The following is a 21,930-nucleotide window of genomic DNA, read 5'->3' as shown; positions in this document are numbered from 1 at the left end:
GAGGGTGGCTTTATATGGGGAGATCAGGAAAGGCGGCTCTGGAAATTGACACTTGAGCTGAAACCTGCATGATGGGAGAGAGCCGGTCATCCCCAGAACTGTGGAAGAGTTCCAGGTGGAGGGGTCAGTTTGGGAGTGTCCTCTCTCTTCCTGTATAGGAAACCACTGTTAGTGATGAGTATGCATCTCAGGTGTGTTGGGGACAGAAAAATGTTTGGATGCACAGCCTTAGAACTTGGATTTTCAGCCAGGCGCGGTGGCTCATGCCTGTAATCCCAGCACTTTAGGAGGCCAAGGCAGGCGGATCACCAGGTCAGGAGATAGAGACCATCCCGCCTAACACGGTGAAACCCCGCTTCTACTAAAAATACAAAAAATAGGCCAGGCGTGGTGGCAGGCACCTGTAGTCCCAGCTACTCCGGAGGCTGAGGCAGGAGAATGGCGTGAACCCGGGAGGCGGAGCTTGCAAGGAGCCGAAGATCGCTCCATTGCACTCCAGCGTGGGCGACAAAGTGAGACTCTGTCTCAAAAAAAAAAAAAAAAAGAACTTGGATTTTCAGATTCTTAATACTCCTAGATCCAGCTATCCTGAATCCTGGCAATTGCCTTGACTTCCTATCTCTGACCCGTTGGCCAGTGTGCTTTAAATATCTTTGTCCCTTGTCTACCCTTAATTGACCACCAAGAATTTCTCCATCTAGTGGTGGGTCAACCAATCTTGTAGAGGTTGATTCTCTTCCAACATTTTATTTTGTGTTTATTATGAAATACTTCAGGTGTACAAAAAAAAGTATAGAGAATAACATAATGAAGACCTATAAAACCACTACTGGCTGGGCATGGTGGCATACGCTTGTAATCCCAGCTACTCGGGAGGCTTAGGCAGGGGAATAGCTTGAACCAGGGAGGTGGAGGTTGCAGTGAGCCGAGATCACGCCACTGCACCCAGAGCGAGACTCCATCTCAAAAAAAAGAAAAAAAAAAAAAAACACTACCCAATTTAAGGAAAAAAAAACAAAACATTAAAAATACAATTGAGGGCCGGGCGCGGTGGCTCAAGCCTGTAATCCTAGCACTTTGGGAGGCCGAGACGGGCGGATCACGAGGTCAGGAGATCGAGACCATCCTGGCTAACCTGGTGAAACCCCCTCTCTACTAAAAAATACAAAAAACTAGCCGGGCGTGGTGGCGGCGCCTGTAGTCCCAGCTACTCGGGAGGCTGAGGCAGGAGAATGGCGTAAACCCGGGAGGTGGAGCTTGCAGTGAGCTGAGATCCGGCCACTGTACTCAAGCCTGGGCGACAGAGCCAGTCCGTCTCAAAAAAAAAAAAAAACATATGATTGAGTCCCTGTTTACCACTCCCTGACCCTGTTCCTCTGTCTTCCTGCCTTCCCTGTGGAAGCTGCTATTTATCATTTCCACCAGATCAGAATTAATTCAGTTTAAAGTTGGAGGTGGTAGATTGCACATTTGTACCAGCTACTGCTTGCTTTTGGCCTGGGCTTGCTTGCTTTTTTTTTTTTTTTTTTTTTTTTTGCACATCTGTTTTGTGACTTCTTCAGATTGAGTATCTTTAGGAATTGGGGAAAATGAGCTTTTAGTATAAATTGCCTATAATTTTCATTTCTGTTTCTAAAAGAGTCCACAATATATCAGCCTGAGATGATGTTAAGCTTTGAATTACAATGAACTCTTCTTCACTGACTGGGATTTGAACTGTTGCTCAGGGGTTGAATGGAAGACGGTGCCAGGCCTATGAGTTCCTGTGGCCATTTGTTGGAACCCTGTTTTGCCACAGAACAGAACTGGTATCCTAGAGATGCCCTTAGTAATGAAATTACAAACGAACTAATTCATAAAGGCATACAGTCTCATCTGTAAGCTATAAATACCTGTAAAAATGAAGGAATGATTGCTGTTAACATTGGTCAAAACCCAGGTGGATGGGAGGAAGGGATCCCCTGACTGTCCATCCTGGTGACTGCCATTGTGCTAAGTCACGAACAGCACGTCTCAGAGCTATTTATGCTGTGATGATAAAATTAACTGTAACACCTTTTGTTATTATCCTAAGGGCTCTGTGAATTTCAAGTTTGGGGTTCTTTTTGCCAAAGATGGGCAGCTCACTGATGATGAGATGTTCAGCAATGGTGAGTGATCTCCTCCTGCTCTCTGCTGCCAGAGACCCTGTCCTGCCTTGTTGCATTCTTGCCAGTTGGAGCTTGTCTGTTGAGTTGGAGTCTTAATATGAGGAGATAATTTTACACAATTTCAGCGTGAATTTTGTAGGGAGGTTGTTGCCCAGTTTCATTCATTTGGCAAATATTTATTGACCAGCTCGTTTGTACCCAGTCACTGTTTGCACTGGAGAGACAGAAGAGCACGTGGGATTTGGAGAATTTGGTTCCGCACAGACCCAAGAGCAGTGGAAGGTTTTTCTGTGATTTTGATGAGAGGAAGAATTATAAGATGGCGTCATCTTCCTAATATTTAACAGTTTTCTTGTTAAATACCTGCTTATTCTGAATGCAAGCAGTCATAACATTTTTGTTTTGCAATAGTAAGCACCTGTGGTCCCAGGCTGGCAGTAGTAAGCTGGGTTCATCTGATTCTGCAGTTTTCCTTTCCTTAGAGTCCTGGGAATTGTGGGACTTCCTCATGGTCCTCAGGAAGAAGGAAATGTGACTTCCCCATACTGTTTACCACGCCTGAATTGGCAGAGCCTGGTTAATTTTGCAGCGATTCCGGCGCATAGTTAGAAAATGAGGACTTGTTGATGCCCATACTTTCCTCATACTCTACCTCTTCCTGCAGAAATTGGAAGCGAGCCTTTTCAAAAATTTTTAAATCTTCTGGGTGACACAATCACTCTAAAGGGCTGGACGGGCTACCGTGGCGGTCTGGATACCAAAAGTAAGCCTGCCTCTTGATCTATTCTGTTGTAATTTGTATAATTTTTGTAAGTTAGCCTGACCCGTGTCTGAACTTATACCAGAGATGGGGGAAGGGATGGATGAGAGAAGACTGGAGGGAGGTGAGTGCCACACCCTGTTCAACATGGAGTCATAGACCTCTTTGGCACTTCCACTGAGCTTTGTAAAGCTAAATAAGCCCTCACAGCCCTGGACAGTGTGAGAAGTCCTGGTCTGCCCGTGAATATTACTGCTCAGCACCATCTGTGTGCCAGGACTCTGCTGGGCTCTGGGGATATAAAAGTGGATAAACCAACGTAGGGTCTTCCTTTCTAGGAGCTTGCAGTCCCGGGCACATCCAGCAGATGTTATGCAGATAATTATCAAATGGTTTAGCACTAAGTACAGAAGACAACTAAGAAGAAAAAGTACAGAGTGCTGTGGGGCATTTTGCCTAATCTAGGGGATTAGGGAAGGCTTCTCTGAGCCTTTTTGTGACCAGAGGGAGGGGCGAGTCGGAGTACTTGGAGGGTCTCAAGGGGAGAAGAGAATTCCAAGCAGAGAGAACATCTGTGAAGACCTTGAGGCAGAAAAGAACATGGTGTGTTCTAGAAACTAAGAGAATTTGTTTATGGCTGGAGGGAATGAGGCACTGAGAATGATGCAATATGGCCTGGAGTAGGAGAGAGGGCGTGATCCTGAAGGGAGTTTTGAGGTTATATTAATAAGTCTGCCTTTTATTCTCTGTCATTAAGGGGTTTCAGGTAGGGGAGTGGTGAGATTAGATCTGTACCTTTGAGCAGACAGGGGAGGCAGAGGAGAAACCTGCTCTCAGAGGCTGTGGCAACAGTCCAAACAAGAGATAGGGTTGCCATGGGAGAGGGCTACAGGTCAGAAGGGAGACAGGGGGACTAATTCAAGAGCCATTTTCATGGTAGAATTAGCAAGTAGAGGATGAAAAAGGAGACAGTACTTGAAGACACTTCAGGGTTTCTGCCCTGGGTAGCTGGGTGGGGCTGGCACCGGCAGTGAGATTGGAAACACCTGAAAGGAAGCATTTTGAGGATGGGAGCCTGAGTCGGGGAAGGTAGGTAAGATTACAAGCTTAGGTTTGGAAGTTCTTTCCCCATCTCATTTTTGTGTAGCCTTGCTAGCTTTTCCCTTTATTTCTTTTTTTTTTTTTTTTTTTTCCTTTATTTGATCTTCACAGTCAGTCCTTGAGGTAAGTCAGGCAGTGGGTGTGAGGCCCTTTTGGCCTAGTGGTGATAGGCTTCGAGTCCAGCTACCCTCACCCTCTGGGAGGCTCATCTTCCCACCAGCCCAGCATGGCATCACGGATTCTGAATTTGGGAGAGCTAAGTGTGCCCTAACTGACAGATGCAGGGATGGGAGATTGGGCCCCAGTTGTCAGGCTCCAGCTTCACTCGAACACACGTAGAGTGCACACGGTGAATTCTTCAGTGCCTGCCACTCATACCCCCACTGCCAACCCTCACCCTCTCTGTTATGGTCATTACAACCATCCACTGAGCCCTTGATACAGCCAGGCATTCTGCTAAGCACTTTGCAAATATAATCTCATTGAGTCTCCCCAATATCCCTAGGAGTTAGATACAACTTTTGTCCTCATTTTCTTTTTTTTTTTTTTTTTTTTTTTTTTTTTTTTTTTTTGAGACGGAGTCTCACGCTGTTGCCCAGGCTGGAGTGCAGTGGCGCGATCTCGGCTCACTACAAGCTCCGCCTCCCGGGTTCCCGCCATTCTCCTGCCTCAGCCTCCTGAGTAGCTGGGACTACAGGCGCCCGCCACCGCGCCCGGCTAATTTTTTTTTTTGTATTTTTAGTAGAGACGGGGTTTCACTGTGGTCTCGATCTCCTGACCTTGTGATCCGCCCGCCTCGGCCTCCCAAAGTGCTGGGATTACAGGCTTGAGCCACCGCGCCCGGCCTGTCCTCATTTTCAAATTAAGGAACTGAGGCTTAAAGAGAAGTGAGGTAACTTGTCAAAAGCCACATAGCCAATGACAAATTGAATCCAAGTCGGCCTAATTGTAAAGCCTTTGCTTTTAATCACAAACAATTCTGTCACAAATACCACTTCCTTTTGGTTTATGGACGTAATTGTTTGTGTCATCTTGTGTTAATTTCATCCTGTACCTCTCAGAGCAACTGCAAGGCAAGGAAGCTCAATACTCTCCTCTTTAGCCTGGACTTCTTATGACCTCCTCCATTCTGAGGCAAGGCGTGAATCAGACAGCAAGTGAGCTTAGGGAGAGAGGAAGAGGCCTTTCCATGTAGGGGCTGCATCAAGTGGAGGGTTGTTGCTTCCGTGCGGGTGGATAATCCGAATGATCTTTGAGAATGTCCTGTGTACAGTATTTCCCTAGTCTGCAAATGAAAATGCTTTCCTTTTGGCTCGAATCCTCTGTGCTCACTGAATGCATGTTTATATTTTGCAGATGATACCACAGGGATACATTCAGTTTATACTGTGTACCAAGGGCATGAGATCATGTTTCATGTTTCCACCATGTTGCCATATTCCAAAGAGAACAAGCAGCAGGTACATGTGAACATACAAACCATCAAATAGTGATGTGAATGTAGAGAGGGCACCGTTATGATTCCATAGAATTAGAGGCTATGCCGGTTAACATATGAGCTGAACTGCAGCTGCCAGTTTAGGGGTGTTCCATAGAATTAGAGGCTATGCCGGTTGACATATGAGCTGAACTGCAGCCGCCAATTTAGGGATGCTTTTGGCGGCCTATATTGGAACTTTCAACAAATCTTAGGAAGAGCTGTTCTCACTGGTGCTGTCACCTTAGAGAAATAAGGGATCAGAGATAATGTGCATGCGTGTTTATGTGTAAACATGTATAGGTATTTGTATGTGTGCGAGTGCGGTTTCATAGACTCTTTTTTGTCTCTCTTTTTTAAAATATCTTTGATTCAAACATTCTTCTATCCAACATGGACTCTTGAGAGACTATTTTGTATAGATGTTACCTCTTCTCTGTGCCTTCTCTCAGTGTGCCTTGTGTCTTGTCAAAATGAGACTATCGAGGACATATCATAAGTGGGTCCTGTGTGATGGTTGACAAGTATTGTTTTCAGGTCACTGCAGGAAGTTAACACTGAGTGTCTACATGGGCTGTACCAGGCTGGGAAAAACCTCTATCTAAGACACTCCTGACCCACCCCAGAGCTTGGCCACTGAGATAGGAACAGAGGAGATGGGTTGGAGAGCAAGGGCCTAGGCTGGCAAAACATGGGAGGCCTGAAGTCAAAGATATCTGAAGTTCAGGGCTCTGTCATAGTGGCTGTGGTTTGTTATGTTGGGTTATGGTTTTTTAACTCTGTGAATGTGCCATGTTTGAGAGTCTTTCTCAGTGATGTTATTTATGCTTACTACAGGTGGAAAGGAAACGCCACATTGGAAACGATATCGTCACCATTGTGTTCCAAGAAGGAGAGGAATCTTCTCCTGCCTTTAAGCCTTCCATGATCCGTTCCCACTTTACACGTATCCTAGGCCTTTGTAAATGCTCCAGTGTGGCAAGCTGTGGTTCAGCCTCATTGGACTTCCATGACGCTTAAACCAAATCTTGTCATGGACTTGTTTTGTCATGCTAGATTTAGACCCACTTTTGGGGAATTTTTCCTAAGCTTTGTGTATAGTTCCGCCTTCCTCTCTCCTTCCATTTCAGTAGTAGATGGATTAATTCTCAGGGAATTCTTGACTCCTGAAATATGGTCTCTTTCCTCAGGTAGTCTATAAAATGAGGAAAACTTCCTGCTATTCTTCAGTCATAAATGATTTAGAAAAATTATAGGTAGTGAATTCTCTGAGAAATCTGCTTTAGGCATAAAAACTTGCAAGTTAAGATAAAAGGCCAAAATCATTTTCCTTGTTGATTTAAGCCCTGGTAATAGCTGTTGTATTACCATCTCTTGAAATTTGAGAAATGGTAGAATTAATAGTATTTTTATCTGATTCCCCTAATCCCTGTTCAGCTCATATTGCTGGCAAAGTCCAGCAGTGGAGCTGAAGCTCCTGCAGTGTCTGAGCTCAGCTCTGCCAGACAGGCATGGGGCATGAGCTTGGCCTGCCCAGCAGACACTCAGTTGTGGCCCTGTTACTCTGGGTCCCAGGCCATGACACCAAAACCCAAAGTTAGTGGCTCTACTAGTTGTACATAATAAGCAAAAGGCAACAAATCAGCATTTTCAGAATAAATTCTAGTCGAGTTACTCATTTCCCTGGAGGCTCCAAGTAAACATGTTTGGAGACAGGCCCACGGTGACTCATGGCATCTGGAGACTTGGACTCGTTCCTTGTGACATAAAAATAGAGGATGGAAGTAAGTGTTTAAAAGTTAACAGTTTCCAAACTTTCTTCCATGATGGTAGGGAAGCAAATGATATGCACTTGCACCTTGGTTATAGTTTTCTTCCCTTTTCATCCCTGCTTTCTGAGTAGTATCTGCCCCTGTCCCCTGAGATTTAGGGCTAATATTTCCCCTTTCTAGAGGGGGTTCTTCTTGTATAACAGAAAACTTCTCCAACTTCACAGCAGAAGCGACGGTGAGGTGACTGTTCAGGTGATTGAGAGGTAGTCATTTTTTTTTAGAATTTCACTGAGTTACATGTTTTAGATTTGGGACTTGGCACATTTGTCCCTGAAAAGGGGCAAGCAGATGATTAAGGCAGGTTCATTCCAGGGAACCTAGAAATGGAGACACTAAGGAATTGATGGCTCCATAACCCTAGCTAAGGAAAGCAGGGGTTGGGAGATGGTGGGTGGAGGTGGAAGGGGAGGCAGAAGAGTGGGAGAAAGAAAGAAGCTGGATGGATTCTTTCCTACTATTTTAGACTCCACAAACCCAGCACAAGCTAAGTAGATTCTGCTCAGAATCTGCCACCAGCTACAACAGGCTTGTTTTGTTTTGTCTCCCAAACCCAAAAGGAGAGAAAGGGAAGGTATACAGCGGAAACATTTAAATTGCTTTCCCTTTCCAAATGTGTGAGATGAAATGTATTACTAATTTCCTATTGGGATCTTGTTTGTACTTCCAGGCGAGGGAACTGCTCTTTTTGCTTTGCCGACTGCTTAGTTGTTTAATAGCTATATTTCTATTGCTTTTCTGACAGCTTTGGAGATTTAACCCTTTTCCCCAAAGGATGCACATGCAAACGTTGAACCTACTCATGGTGCCCTCACATAAGTCTCCGTGGGCTATCTCTTGGAAAGAAGTATGGGTTCTTTCCCAACCTGAGAGTGATAGGTGCCCTTAGCACAGAAGCGCTGGTTGAGAATGACTCTGCACAAGGGATTTTCAGAGCACAAGCTGTCAGTTGTGAGCATCAGTGTTGTGATTCGTTCCCTTAACCATCACCACAGATATTTTTGCCTTAGTGAGGTACGATCAACAAAATGACAGTTACAGGTAGGTAATGACTTTGTCTCGATTGCTTGTTCTGATTCTCATGCTTGTTAATTTAGCATTGATTTTTATAAGACTCTTGATATACGTGTTTCTTGATTGATTTAATATGAGTGCCCTCACCTTACAAAACTTTCTTCAAGGCCACCGTCTCTTCAGGAAACATGTACTCCATCCGGTGTTGTTCCATGCAGGAGACCTAGGGGTCAGGGTTAGTTTGATATTTTACGGTACTTTACCATGGGAAGAGGTTTGATATATTTGGTCTTCATCCTTTCCTAGTCTACCTTCTTACCTGCTTATCTTCTGTTCTCAAATATTAATCTGTTAAAAGGTATTATGTTGTAAAAAGAACCTGAACTTCGAGCCAAATATATTTGGGTTCGAATCCCAGCTCTATCATTTATTTGAGGCTTTGGAAAAAATGTTTTCTCTTCTTGGAGCCTCAGGCTTTCTGTGTAGAGTGAAGGTAATGACACTACCCTGGCAGGTGTAGTGACAGTCAGAGGCAATACTGTATCTTTTTTTTTTTTTTTTTTTTTTTTGAGACAGAGTCTCGCTCTGTCGCCCAGGCTGGAGTGTAGTGGCCAGATCTCGGCTCACTGCAAGCTCCACCTCCTGAGTTCACGCCATTCTCCTGCCTCAGCCTCCTGAGTAGCTGGGACTACAGGCACCCGCCACCTCACCCAGCTAGTTTTTTGTATTTTTTAGTAGAGACGGGGTTTCACCGGGTTAGCCAGGATGGTCTCGATCTCCTGACCCCGTGATCTACCCATCTTGGCCTCCCAAAGTGCTGGGATTACAGGCTTGAGCCACCGCGCCCGGCCAATACTGTATCTTAAAATACCAAATATGCTTCCTGGTATGCAGCAGGTGCTCAGTGATGGCCATTGCTGTTCTTCCTGGGTACCTGGCTTGATGGGTTGGACCGTGAAGGATTCAGGAAGACCTGGTCTCTGCCCTCAAAGCACCTTGACTAAGCTAGAGGGGAAAGCGAGGAAGTGGCCTCGGCTCTGGCAGACCAGAGGAGGCACTCCTGGGCATGGAACAAATATTCCTGACACATCCTATATGCAGCTGGACAAATGGAAGGACAGAATAGTGGTGTATTGGTTCATTTTCACACTGCTGATAAAGATATACCCAAGACTGGGAAGAAAAAGAGGTTTAATTGGACTTACAGTTCCACATGGCTGGGGAGGCCTCAGAATCATGGCAGGAGGCGAAAGGCACTTCTTACCTGGTGGCAGCAAGAGAAAATGAGGAGGAAACAAAAGCAGAAACCCCGGATAAGCCCATCAGATCTCATGAGACTTATTCACTATCATGAGAATAGCACGGGAAAGACCAGCCCCCATAATTCAATTACCTCCCCCTGATCACCCCCCCATGACATGTGGGAATTCTGGGAGATACAATTCAAGTGAAGATTTGGGTGGGGACACAGCCAAAGCATATCAAGTGATGATCTTTGAAGAAAAAACAACTAATTCTGTAATATTCTCTACACAGGCTGAAAATATTTTCAGAAGAGAGCGTACCACTCTTCGGCCCTCCCTTGCCAACTCCACCAGTGTTTACAGATCACCAGGAATTCAGGGACTTTTTGCTAGTGAAATGTAAGTTTCTGGTTTGAAATGGTTTTGCAGTTTGTTCTGTCAGAATACATTTCTTCAGATTCTCCCAGGATGGTGTTTAAGGAATGTCATTGTTTAAGCATTCCATGTTCCGTTAATTCTTTGCACAACATATGTTTAGTATTTTGGTCGTGTTGGGTGCGTTTTCTCCTGTGTTTTCATCCCCACCTTCCATCCTGCCACCTGCCTTGAAGCTTCTCTACGCTCATCCACTAAGGACCCTCGGGCCTCAAATTCACCTTTCTGCCCTGTGTTCTGGTACAGCCATTGCTGAATCTCTGCTTGTATATGTATCTGTATCTGTCAGAGAGTGGGATGTAGGTGGGGGAAAGAGTGGTTGTGGGTATATGCTTAGGGATAGGGAGGGTTGTTGGGGAATGTGTGTGCACACTTGTGTGAGTGTATATGTGCACCCATGCACATGTGTGGGAGAGAGACAGAATGAGAACATAATGTGTGTAGACCCAGACTGCCAGGCATCACTTGCTGGTGAGCACATATTTTCACTCTACTGGTGATACCCAAATACCCAACTCTGAGGCCCCATCTCCTAAAGCACAAGAGCTCTGCACATCCCTCCTCAGGGCACCCCTGGGAATTATTTCTGGTAGTCCCATGGTGGGACTGTGTCATTGATGATCAGAAACAAGTTACTTGGGTTCATCCGCTGCAGTTTGCCAGCCCCACGTCCTGGCAGCGCTGCTCAGTCTGTGCCCTCTATGAAGACACTGCTTTCCAGCCTCCTGCCAGGTATGCTGGGTATTGCAGCTGCTTTGCTGGCTGCCTCCTGTCGCCACCCCCAACTCCTCCCCACTACAGTCTTTGCCTAAGTCTGTCACTGTTGTCATGCAGCTCTGAGACATCTGGAGTGCCCCTCTCTTCTCTCTGTCCATCCTGGTCACCTGGCCTCAAGGAAGCATTGACTGAGTCCAAAGCCTCACTGAGTCCTCCATGGACAAGTATTCCCCAACCTCCAGTCTCAATCCTACTCCAGTACTGGCCCACACCAGTCCCTCAGGCCAGGGCAAGGGACGGGCACATGTTGTCTGTCTTCTGTCTTCCTGTCTCCCCAGTCACTCCTTCACAGTCCCGAACATGACTTCGTCTGCACAGAAACAGACAGTGCCAAGCATAAGTGTCAGTTCTAGTCACAGAAACATCCAAGTCCTGGCCAGGCTGTTTGATAGCCTCTCTTCCATGGGAAACCCCTCCCTTCCCTTACAGAGACCTTGGCATGATTCCACAATTTTCTCCTGGAGAACAGAGACATGAAAGACACCTTTACTGAGGCTCCCTCTCTTTCCAGCTGGACCACCAGCATTGTTACCTCCCATACTCCAACCTATACCAGGGTCCGTGGTGATGTCTCCCTCGACACGTTAGAGGCAGCAGACACTGCAAACCATGTGCAACAGATGATGATTTTGTCTGTCCTTTTCCAGAGTTTATACTGATTATTTCAAATGCTAGAACAAGGTCCCCAACTCAGATGGCTGGAGAGCCAGGCAGGGAGCATGAGCAAGGGAGGCGGACTGAGCAGAGGACAGTCAGGAGCACTGGAAGCTGTGACACACTTGAGAGTGTGTACTCACTGCATCCAACTGAGTCCTTTCAGAGCATGTGGCATGGCCAGTGTTGCCAGATACTCTTGAGTTTTCGAATCAAGCCAGAAAGCTGAAATTGTATGTGAAATTGTGTGAGTCTCATGTGTTCAAGTCCAGGGGATCATGCAGAGAGCAAGAAACAGATCTGAAACAGAGTCAGCAACAGAGTGGGTGTAGCTACTGGAAGCTGAAAGGGTGTTGGCAGCATGGGGCTCAGGAAGAGAGCATTCACTGTAGGGGGCCTGTGGCAGGGAAGGAGCCACTAAAGACCTGTAACCACCAATTAGAGATCACTCAGCAGCGCTAGGGACCCAGCATGTAAGTGGAGCCAGTCAACAGAGGGACTTTCATCAGCGTCATCAAAGACTTGGGGTGAAATGAACAAAGGGCTAGGTTGATTTGACATTGACGATTTGAAAGTAGAAATAGCAGAAGAATTGCAGATTCAAGGTGATGGGGAGGGTGTGTTGATGAGATGGAGTGTGGGGCCAGGAAGGACCAGGAGGGGTTGGTGCACTGAGAAGACAGGTGGCAGCCGGGGATCAGAGGGTCTTGGAATTCCAAAGTGGATTTAGCAGCAAGGTTGAAAACTCTGAGATTACAGGAAATGGCATTTCAACAAAAATCTTGACCTTTTCCCTTATTCAGCCGAAATGAGGCTTTAAAATGGATTGTTCCAAAGTACTAAGTAGAAAAAAAAAAACCTCAAACAAAAAAATTCCCAGTCACAGAACTAAAGAAAAGAACAGACATGCATAGTTTCAATTTTGTGTGTGTGGCAAGAGATATCTTGTAATTCCCTTTTTAACTTGATTTATTTTAGTAATTAATGGTGAAAAAGCCACTTTGGAAACCCCAACATTTGCCCAGAAGCGTCGGCGTACCCTGGATATGTTGATTAGATCTTTACACCAGGATTTGATGCCAGATTTGCATAAGGTAATTCTGGGTCCATGGTCGTGTTTCCTTCTTATGGAGTCAGAGTTGAGAACACCAGTCTTCAACTCAGCAATGAGGCCCTGGTGAGAAAACATAGGAGGCGCCTTGATCCTTGCTGTCAGGACTGTGCTGTGGCCACCATGGGCTGACAGTCTCTCATTGTTACACAAGAAGGAAGGACACGGGGTTTCCATCACAGGAATGTGATTTCCAGAAAGCCAGGGCCTGTGGAAATCAAGGTGCAAACCAGGGACAGGGAGGTTGGGTATCAATCAGCAATCTCTGGAACATTGAAGACGGCTTTATTTGGGGTGGCTGTTCTTAGTAATACTACTCAGCATTGCCAGTCCCGTGAGCTGATGGGTAGGCAAAAGTGGGATTGTAGAAAGAGATAGGGTGCTTTATTTTTGGAGTTTTATTGGCCAGCCCCATATTCAGTCACTGAAACAAGCATTCCCATTTACTGAAGACCCAGACACTTCATAGGCCTGAGGCATAGCCACACTGATGAGACCCAACACCTTCCTATCACTTCAGGTGCACATGTGCTCTTTTTTTTTTTTGAGACAGAGCTTCTCTCTTGTTGCCCAGGCTGGAGGGCAATGGTGCGATCTCGGCTCACCACAACCTCAGCCTCCCAGGTTCAAGCAATTCTCCTACCTCAGCCTCCCAAGTAGCTGGGGTTACAGGCATGCACCACTGCACCGGACTAATCTTTTGTATTTTTAGTAGAGACAGGGTTTCTCTATGGTGGTCAGGCTGGTCTCAAACTCCCGACTTCAGGTGATCCACCCGCCTCAGCCTCCCAAAGTGCTGGGATTACTGGCATGAGTCACTGTGCCCGGCCGACCAGCACCATTTCATAGGCACTTCCTAACTTCTGCCTGGTCAGTGTACCCCAACTACTCACAAGGATTGGGCCAGGCTAACCCCAGGACCCTAAAGAGCAAACCTTAATTCCTAAGGTCAATTCCCTAAGGTCAGGGAAGATACAGAGAGGGTACCAAGATGAGTAATGATGTCCTTCAAGATGAGTAATGATATCCCAGCTAAAGCATCACTGCCTGAGCCAGGCTTCCCTAGCCCCCCAGTTGAAGCCAGGTCCCCTGTTAAATGTTTTCATATACTTGCCACAGTTCCCCTTCGTAGCAGTGATCACATGTGCTAAACATGTCATTACTCAATCTGTCTTCCCAGTAGACCCTGTGCTCCACAAGAGACCATGTCTATCACATTCCCAAAATCTGGCAGAGGACTAGGTGCTCAGTCAGTACCTGCTGATTGAATGAGCTTACCCCATTCAGTGACTACAGTTTTAAAGAGAACTAACATTACTAAGTATGCACTAGGCACTGTGCGAGGTACCTTACATGCATTACCTCATTTAAACCTCATAACGCACCTAGGAGCCAGGTATTAACCACACAAAGACACTGAGATTCAGAAATTAACTGATTTGCTCAAGGCGACTCACAGGGCCACAGATTTGCACAGCTCTGTGGGCACCATTCTCATAGAATTCAGTTGGTTGTGTTCCAGGGGGTGCTGCTGTGTAAGATTGGCATCCCAGAGCTGTGCAATGTGGTGGCCCAGATCACACTATTAGTAAGTTAGTAAGTGATAGAGCTGCAGGTCTGCTGATTTCAAAGCCATGTCCTCAGCCCCCACGCAATGCTGGCTTTCCACCTAGTGACTCTGAATCTAGCATCTACCATGGACCTGGTACACAGCAGGTGCTCCATCAATGCTTATTGAGTGAATGAAACAGAAGGTAGAAATAGGTAGGACCATTTGGATAAATAGTTTTGTGCACTATGAGAAGCCAGAAGATGAGACTTAACAATGTTTGTGGAATTCATAACTTTTTTTTCTTTTTTAGAACATGCTTAATAGACGATCTTTTAGTGATGTCTTACCAGAGTCGCCCAAGTCAGCACGGAAGAAAGAGGAGGCCCGCCAGGCAGAGTTTGTTAGAATAGGGCAGGTGGGTTTTCTTCTGAAACCTTTTCTGTGAGACATGTAGTTTTGAGTTCCATCCTAACCAGATGGCCCACGTGCAAAGACTTTGTTTGCCTGCTGCTGTAGGAGCTCTGTAATTTCTCTTAGGATTGTTGTGGCAACCACGAGTGAGATTTTTGAGAACCGAGTAGGTGCAGTTCTCTGCAGGCGTCACTGAGAGAGCAGCACTCTGCAGAGGTAGGAATGCTGCTGCCTTGAGGCAAGTAGCCACAGGCCCCAGCTCTGGCCCCCTCTCTTCCACAGAGCATAGACCACTTGCCTGCCTCCTAGGGATTTTCTGAAGAGTGAGGAACCAATTTGGGAAATGCCTCTGGAACCCATGACTGGCAGGAGGAAGCACAGACTAGCAGTGGCACTGACAGAAGACTTGAATTGCAATCCTATGACTTGGAAACAATCCAAGTCACCACCAAGTTAGGTGGTGCCCAGTCATCCCCTTATTCCAGAGATTGGAGAAAATCACTCTCTTTTTGCCCTGCTCGCATGTGACACTGGTATTTCTCAGTTCTAGGAGGTGACACAGCTGTCTGCCTCGATCGCACATCACAGCATGGAGAAGGAGGAGTGCCCTCAGCTGCAAATAAAGTTCTGGCCCAAAAGTAGAAAGTTGGGCAAGGCAGGTGGAGAGAGGAAAGCCATGTAATCAAGGGAAGCTTAGAGGCAAAGATAGCTTTTTCCCAAAACAGGTGCATTATTACAAGGTTCTCAAACATTGGTTCTTGTTTAAAGATACCCAGACTTTATTTCCAGAGATTCTGATTCATCAAGTTTGAGGCGGGACCTGAGAATCTGTATTTTTTCGATGCTCCTGGTTTATAAATCACAGTAATGATATATTGATTAATTGAAATGACAGAATGCATTTGGATAATTTGGGTTGGGACACTGTCATTAAGGCTTCACTATGTCCAGCTAACTTCAATTCTTGATTAACAAGTCAGTAGAGGAACCTGAAATGTTAGCCTGCAATTACTCCTGTTTTATTAAATTTTTGTCAAATCACAATGTTTATCCTGCTGTACTTTTGCCGCCTGGTATGCTTTAATAGAGATCTCTGTTCTGTAAGGCACTAAAACTGAAATCCATTGTAAGAGGGGATGCTCCATCAAGCTTGGCAGCTTCAGGGATCTGTAAAAAAGAGGTGAGTTCATGATACTTTCAATTTGAACTTTGAATTCCCATTTTCATTAATGAAATGATTGAGATTCTTGGAAAAAGGTTTGGGAGCAGAAGGAAGAAGAGCATGTCTATTGCAGAGTCCTCAGGGAAAGCCCTAGACAAAACTGAGTGGCCATTTAGTGAGAGCCTCTGTGTTGCCATGGTATGTGCGTGCCTTCCCCTGCTTCAATGGAGCAGAGCTGCTGGAGGACCAACCTGGTCAGGCAGGCCAGGCCCCACAGGGCCTCTCAAGCTTTATGTGCATACATATCACCTGGACACCTTGACCAAATGCATGTTCTGATCCAGTAGGTCTGGGTGGGGCTAAGAGTCTATGTTTCCAACAAACTTGCACGTGGTTCCTGTGCTGCTGACCACAGACATGCTTTAAACAGCAAGGCTCTTGGGCAGTGTTGCTCAAGCTTTAGTGTGTATTGAATTCACCCCCAGAGTTTCTGGTTGAGCAGGTCTGGGGTGGGACCCAAAAGTTTGCATCTCCAGTGGCTTCCTAGGCGATCTTGATGCTGTTGGTTAGCAGACCACAGCTGAAAAACCACCGCTTAATCTACAGTTCACTCAGCCAGCCAAAAAATTCTTTGGCTATTTATCTACATGCTGTTCCACTTTCCATGGGGGTAAAAACTAAGTGATCATCAAGAATAGAACAGAAAAAAATACACAAATTATATTATGAATATGATTTTGTATTGTAGAACAGAACCTCCATTCAGAATACATAAAAGTTAAATGGGACAGATTTATAGCACATCACCCATTATAAAAGCAAAATAATTATGAATACATTTACCTTACTGATAAAGATATAGATGATGTGATCCTACGTGCTTTGAGGTCTGGTTTCAGGAAAATGATGAGCTCAAAATATAATTAACCCTAAAAACCACAACCAACTTCAGACAAGACTACTGGCAAAGCATCCTTCCCAAAGGCTGCAGCAGTTCCAGTGTCTGCTTATTCCTGTGCACAGTAGGAATGTACTGTTTCCAAGCACATTATAGATACGAGATTCCAGTAAGATTTAATAACAATAAGTTCTTAGGCTTATATTAAAAACAGAAGTCTGTAGAACCATAACTTGTTCACCAGGTAATAACAGAGAGTGAGCGTCCATTGTTGAGGTCAGTACTTATAACCCACCCGCAGGCCACAGACCACCCTCGGAGAAACTCAGCTCCACAAGGCCCCATGGGCTGCTGTGCAGTTGGCTTTGCAGAGACCAGAGTCCCCTGCTGCTCCCAAGAGTGTTCTGTGCCCAAAGAACCCGGCTTTGCCCACCTCTTCAGCACTCATCATTTCATGAGCTGTGGTCATGCTCTTAGAGAGAGCCCAGGAAGACTCTGCACTTAGACATGAAGGCCTGGAGACCACATTGTCACCCGGTGGAATCCACATGAAGGCTTCCCCATGGAAGGGAGTCCAGGGCAATGGCAAACACTGTCTGTCCTCAGACCAGAGCAACTGTGGGGGCAGATCTGAGTTTGCTGCTGACACTGCACACCCCAGTATTCAACAGTTCCTCAGACCTCACATGGTCACTGGCACCTGTGAAAAGCAGTAGACACCCTGCATGCACCCGCCCATTAAAATGGGGCCAGGTGCAGTGGTTCATGCCTGTAATCCCAGCACTTTGGGAGGCTGAGGCAGGAGGACTACTTGAGCCCAGAATTGAAGACCACCCTGGGCAACATGGTGAGACCCTGTCTCCAAAAAAAATTAGCCGGGCATGGTGGCGCACGCCTATGGTCCCAACTACTCAGGAGGCTGAGGCGGGAGGATCGCTTGAGCCCAGGAGGTCAAGGCTGCAGTGAGCCATGTTCACACCACTGCACTCCAGCCTGGGTGACAGAGCAAGACCTTGTCTCAAAAAAAAAAAAAGGTTAAAATGGCACATATATGCAGCATTTGAGTATAATTTGGGGGGTTTCACAGACCTCCTTGACACCTCTGTGGATCCTGTAGGGCCCTTGGATCTTATGGGGGAAGAACTTCTTTCTGCCTTAGTGTTCCAAACTTGTGTCCTCTGGGCAGAAAACATTTTGTTACTAAGAACTGGTTGTTCTGTCTTGGTGTTACCTAATGCTGATGTCTGTGTTTTCTCCCTATTGACATTTATATTAACTTTGCTTTTTTTATGTTCTCTTGGTGAAGTCACAAATTCAGAATTGCCAGAAATTTTCTTGGGGAAATGCCATTTCAATCAATGACCTGCACTTGTTTAGCCTTTTTTCCATTTACAAAGTGTTTTCACATTCTTTAGGGGATCTTTTTAGAACATTACAAGTCCCATCTTAGCAATTAGAATATTCTTTTTGAGGCCGTGCATTTCCTAAAGGGAGAGCATCCTTTCCTTTTCTAAGAGAGCAGTAACACACAGTATTTACCCCCAGCCCTAATGCTATTTTCAAAGGTGGTCCTCATTGCCCTTCGCTTTACCTTGAGTATGCGAGTGCACGTTTGCCTGGGTACTTAAGAACACACCTACACGTGCACACACAGGCTCTACTACAGCCCCAGGTGGGACACATCGGGCCCTGATGCCTGATTGAGAGTAAAAGTGAAGATGTAAGACTTCAACTTGGGCCTGAGAATCTCTACAAGCTCTTTGAGGCTCATCCAATGCTTTGGAGGGAAGTTAAGAATTCTGTTGAAAATGTCCACAATTCTGGTGTGATTAAGATCACGGTACACAATGCCTCCTACTCCACACATCCACATGTGGCTCTAAGGCTCCCCCTTTATGGCTGAGATGGAAATGAACTAAGAAGAGTTCACTCGGTATAGATATGTCATGCGGAAACCTGAGTAGCTCTGTTCACAGCACTTGCATTCTACAAACTGTTATTTTTTCTTTAAGATTTTGTATCTTATGTGGATCAATAAGCATTTTCACGTGAAAACAATATCAACCTTTTAAAGCATCATTTATGTTTTATTAATCTGCTGAATCAGCAACACAGGAATCTGACTTTCTTATAGAATAACGTGGGACTTCCTTTAATGATTAAACTAATATGAATTCTCTAAAACAGAGGCACCATTTGGCCCAGCTCCCAGGTGTTAAAGCAAAATGCTTGCTTAGAAACCGTTATGAATGCATCAGTTGCCCCTGAGAAACATTATAATATTGGAGACAGGTTATGGTGCCAGAAACCTGTGAATTCACTCTTTTCCTATTGCATACATATTTGAAAGAAGACTTTTCTTCCTAAGAAAGGTAACTGAGTCCAGACCCCAGGGTTTGGAGTGACTCCGCTCCCACGGGGGTATCTGTGTTACTGTTTCAGGTGTGGTACTGTACATTTCCGTTTGGTGGGCTGCAGTGTATTTTTTCTGGTGCACTTATCTTCCGATGCTTGTATTGCCTCACAGCCGTGGGAGCCCCAGTGTTTCTGCAGTAATTTCCCTCACGAAGCCGTGTGTGCAGATCCCTGGGGCCAGGCCTTGCTGGTTTCCACTGATGCTGGCGTCTTGCTAGTGGATGGTTAGTGAGTAGCTGCTCCTACAAATGTCTTTTTCATATAACTTGTAGTACTTCTAAGATGAGTGACCACCAACCAACTCCCTTTGGACCATAAATGTGTGGTCTGCAGAGAGTTTAGCAAAGTTTTATTTCCTTATGAAATTAAACCCTTGTTTTCAGGGCAAGAAGTATATTACTCTGAGCCAAGCATGCTGGAGGGTGGGCCATAGGTTCTCTTCCCAAAATATATGATGGGACTGTGGATATCAAATAACCTGTGAAAAGAATCTCCTTTTCAGCCAATACTTATTATCACTCCAACATTTTACTTTAAATCAACAAGGACACATTATTTAGAACCACTGTCTCAGGGACATTCTCTCTCTCGAAGTCTTAAAAAAAAAAAAAAAAAAAAGATTTCTGATTCAAAAAGTACTGATTTCCAAAACAAACCATAAGAACCTTAGATAACTCATTTTTGATGGATATAGAAACAAAAAGATTTTGACAAGGAGACAGATTTCAGCTCAACATAAAATCACACATTCTGACAGCCAGAGAGATCAGCCTGCCCGGGGAGTTAGTCTGTTCTCTGTCACCACAGATGAGCCACCGTCACCCAGAGAGGGTGCAACTTCAGAGCAGGTGTAGACTCAAGGACGGTGGGGTCCCTTCCATCAGGAGTCCCCTTTAGATTATTCCAGACCCTGAATGAATGACAGAGGAGCTAAACACTAGTAACAGGTTGTCTCCTGGGCTTCAGAGGGAGCCATAGGCACAGAGACAATGTCTTCAAAGGGCATTTCCTCGGACTGCCCAGAAACAGCTGCCCAGTCTCTGGTTACCATAGTGACATTTTGTGAGAATCCCAAAGCCGCCACTGTGAGAATGACATAATGGCCTAAAACTGGAGCATCTTCCCATCCTTCAGTACAACCTATACATCCTCCCTCCAGCACTTACTGGGCACATTTACCAAGCACCTGCTGTGTGCCAGGGCCCCATGCCCGGTGCCTTCTGAAGTATGATAGATGTGAGCCATGCTTCATAATGGAACTGTTTCTGACCTCATCTCTCATTTTTGATACATGTTTCAATTGTGTGCCCATAGTCATTGTATCTATAATGAACTTAACAAAAGGCAGATAATTTAAAATTCATAAATTTATAATTTAAATTCAGTATATAATTTTTGAAATTACAAAATGATTGGAAACTGTGATCTTAAAGAAAACTCACCCTCTATGAGCCTTGAGTTTCTCTAAATTGGGGATAATTTTTTAAGATGCTGAAAATAGTTTATAATGATGAAAATTGGTGAAACAAAATGGGATGATGATCACAACTACAAGGAGGGGCTAAAGTTATCTGTATTAAGTGTTTACATAGTGGTTGGCACATAGTAGTAACTTATTAAATGGCAGCTATTATCTTTACTATGTCTCTATGAGATTGCTAAGAGGTAATAAAATCCTTCCGGGCGCAGTGGCTCACGCCTGTAATCCCAGCACTTTGGGAGGCTGAGGCGGGCGGATCATAAGATCAGGGGTTTGAGACCAGCCTGGCCAATGTGGTGAAACCCCGTCTCTAACTAAAACAATACAAAAATTAGCCAGATGTGGTGGCGGGTGCCTGTAGTCCCAGCTACTTGGGAGGCTGAAGCAGGAGAAGCACTTGAACTCTGGAGGAGGAGGTTGGAGTGAACCAAGATCGCAGCACTGCACTCCAGCCTGGTGACAGAGCGAGACTCCATCTCAAAAAAAAAAAAAAAAAAAAAGTAGGCCAGGCACGGTGGCTCACGCCTGTAATCCCAGCACATTGGGAGGCCGAGGTGGGCGGATAACAAGGTCAGGAGATCAAGACCATCCTGGCTAATACGGTGAAACCCCGTCTCTACTAAAAATACAAAAAATTAGCTGGCATGGCGGCAGGCGCCTGTAGTCCCAGCTACTCAGGAGGCTGAGGCAGGAGAATGGAGTGAACCCGGGAGGCAGAGCTTGCAGTGAGCCGAGATCACACCACTGCACTCCAGCCTGGGCGACAGAGCGAGACTCCGTCTCAAAAAAAAAAAAAAGAAAAGGAAAGGAAAAAAAAAGGCCGGGCGCAGTGGCTCACGCCTGTAATCCCAGCACTTTGGGAGGCCGAGGTGAGTGGATCACGAGGTCAGGAGATCGAGACTATCTTTACTAACACGGTGAAACCCCATCTCTACTAAAAATACAAAAAATTAGCCGGGCGTGGTGGTGGGCGCCTGCAGTCCCAGCTACTCGGGAGGCTGAGGCAGGAGAATGGCGTGAACCTGGGAGGCGGAGCTTGCAGTGAGCCGACGTCGCACCACTGCACTCCAGCCTGGGCGACAGAGCTAGACTCCGTCTCAAAAAAAAGAAGAAAGAAAAGAGTAGGCCAGGCTCGGTGGCTTACGCCTGTAATCCCAACACTTTGGGAGGCCGAGGCAGGCGGATCACCTGAGGTCAGGAGTTTGAGACCAGCCTGACCAACATGGAGAAACCCTGTCTCTACTAAAAATACATTAGCTGGGTGTGGTGGTGCATGCCTGTAATCCCAGCTACTCGGGAGGCTGAGACAGGAGAATTGCTTGTACCCGGGAGGCGGAGGTTGCAGTGAGCCGAGATTGCACCATTGCACTCCACCCTGGGCAACAAGAGTGAAACTCCGTCTCAAAAAAAAAAAAAAAAGTAATAAAATCCTTAGATCTTACCAAAAGTGAAACAACAAC

General features: G+C 45.7%; 1 protein-coding gene across 19 annotated transcripts in view; it reads left to right on the top strand.

Moving 5' to 3' along the window:
• GARNL3 (GTPase activating Rap/RanGAP domain like 3) overlaps nt 1-21,930 on the top strand; it is a 172,112-nt gene that overhangs the window by 107,403 nt on the left and 42,779 nt on the right. For all 19 annotated transcript variants that reach the window (XR_013405550.1, XM_015116802.3, XM_077967920.1 and 16 more), the window contains 10 exons: nt 2,075-2,150; nt 2,815-2,913; nt 5,368-5,471; nt 6,326-6,434; nt 8,313-8,358; nt 9,868-9,974; nt 12,420-12,535; nt 14,415-14,519; nt 15,621-15,695; nt 19,103-19,214. Coding sequence is in view for 18 of the 19 variants with exons in the window: in XM_015116802.3 (XP_014972288.1) it covers nt 2,075-2,150; nt 2,815-2,913; nt 5,368-5,471; nt 6,326-6,434; nt 8,313-8,358; nt 9,868-9,974; nt 12,420-12,535; nt 14,415-14,519; nt 15,621-15,695; nt 19,103-19,214 (949 nt within the window). In the remaining variant the exon portion in view is untranslated. The remainder of the gene's footprint in view (nt 1-2,074; nt 2,151-2,814; nt 2,914-5,367; nt 5,472-6,325; nt 6,435-8,312; nt 8,359-9,867; nt 9,975-12,419; nt 12,536-14,414; nt 14,520-15,620; nt 15,696-19,102; nt 19,215-21,930) is intronic.

This window comes from Macaca mulatta, chromosome 15 (assembly GCF_049350105.2).
Source record: "Macaca mulatta isolate MMU2019108-1 chromosome 15, T2T-MMU8v2.0, whole genome shotgun sequence".
NCBI classification, from domain to species: domain Eukaryota; kingdom Metazoa; phylum Chordata; class Mammalia; order Primates; family Cercopithecidae; genus Macaca; species Macaca mulatta.
Note: the sequence above shows the minus strand (reverse complement) of the source record. Positions and strands in the feature narration are given on the sequence as shown.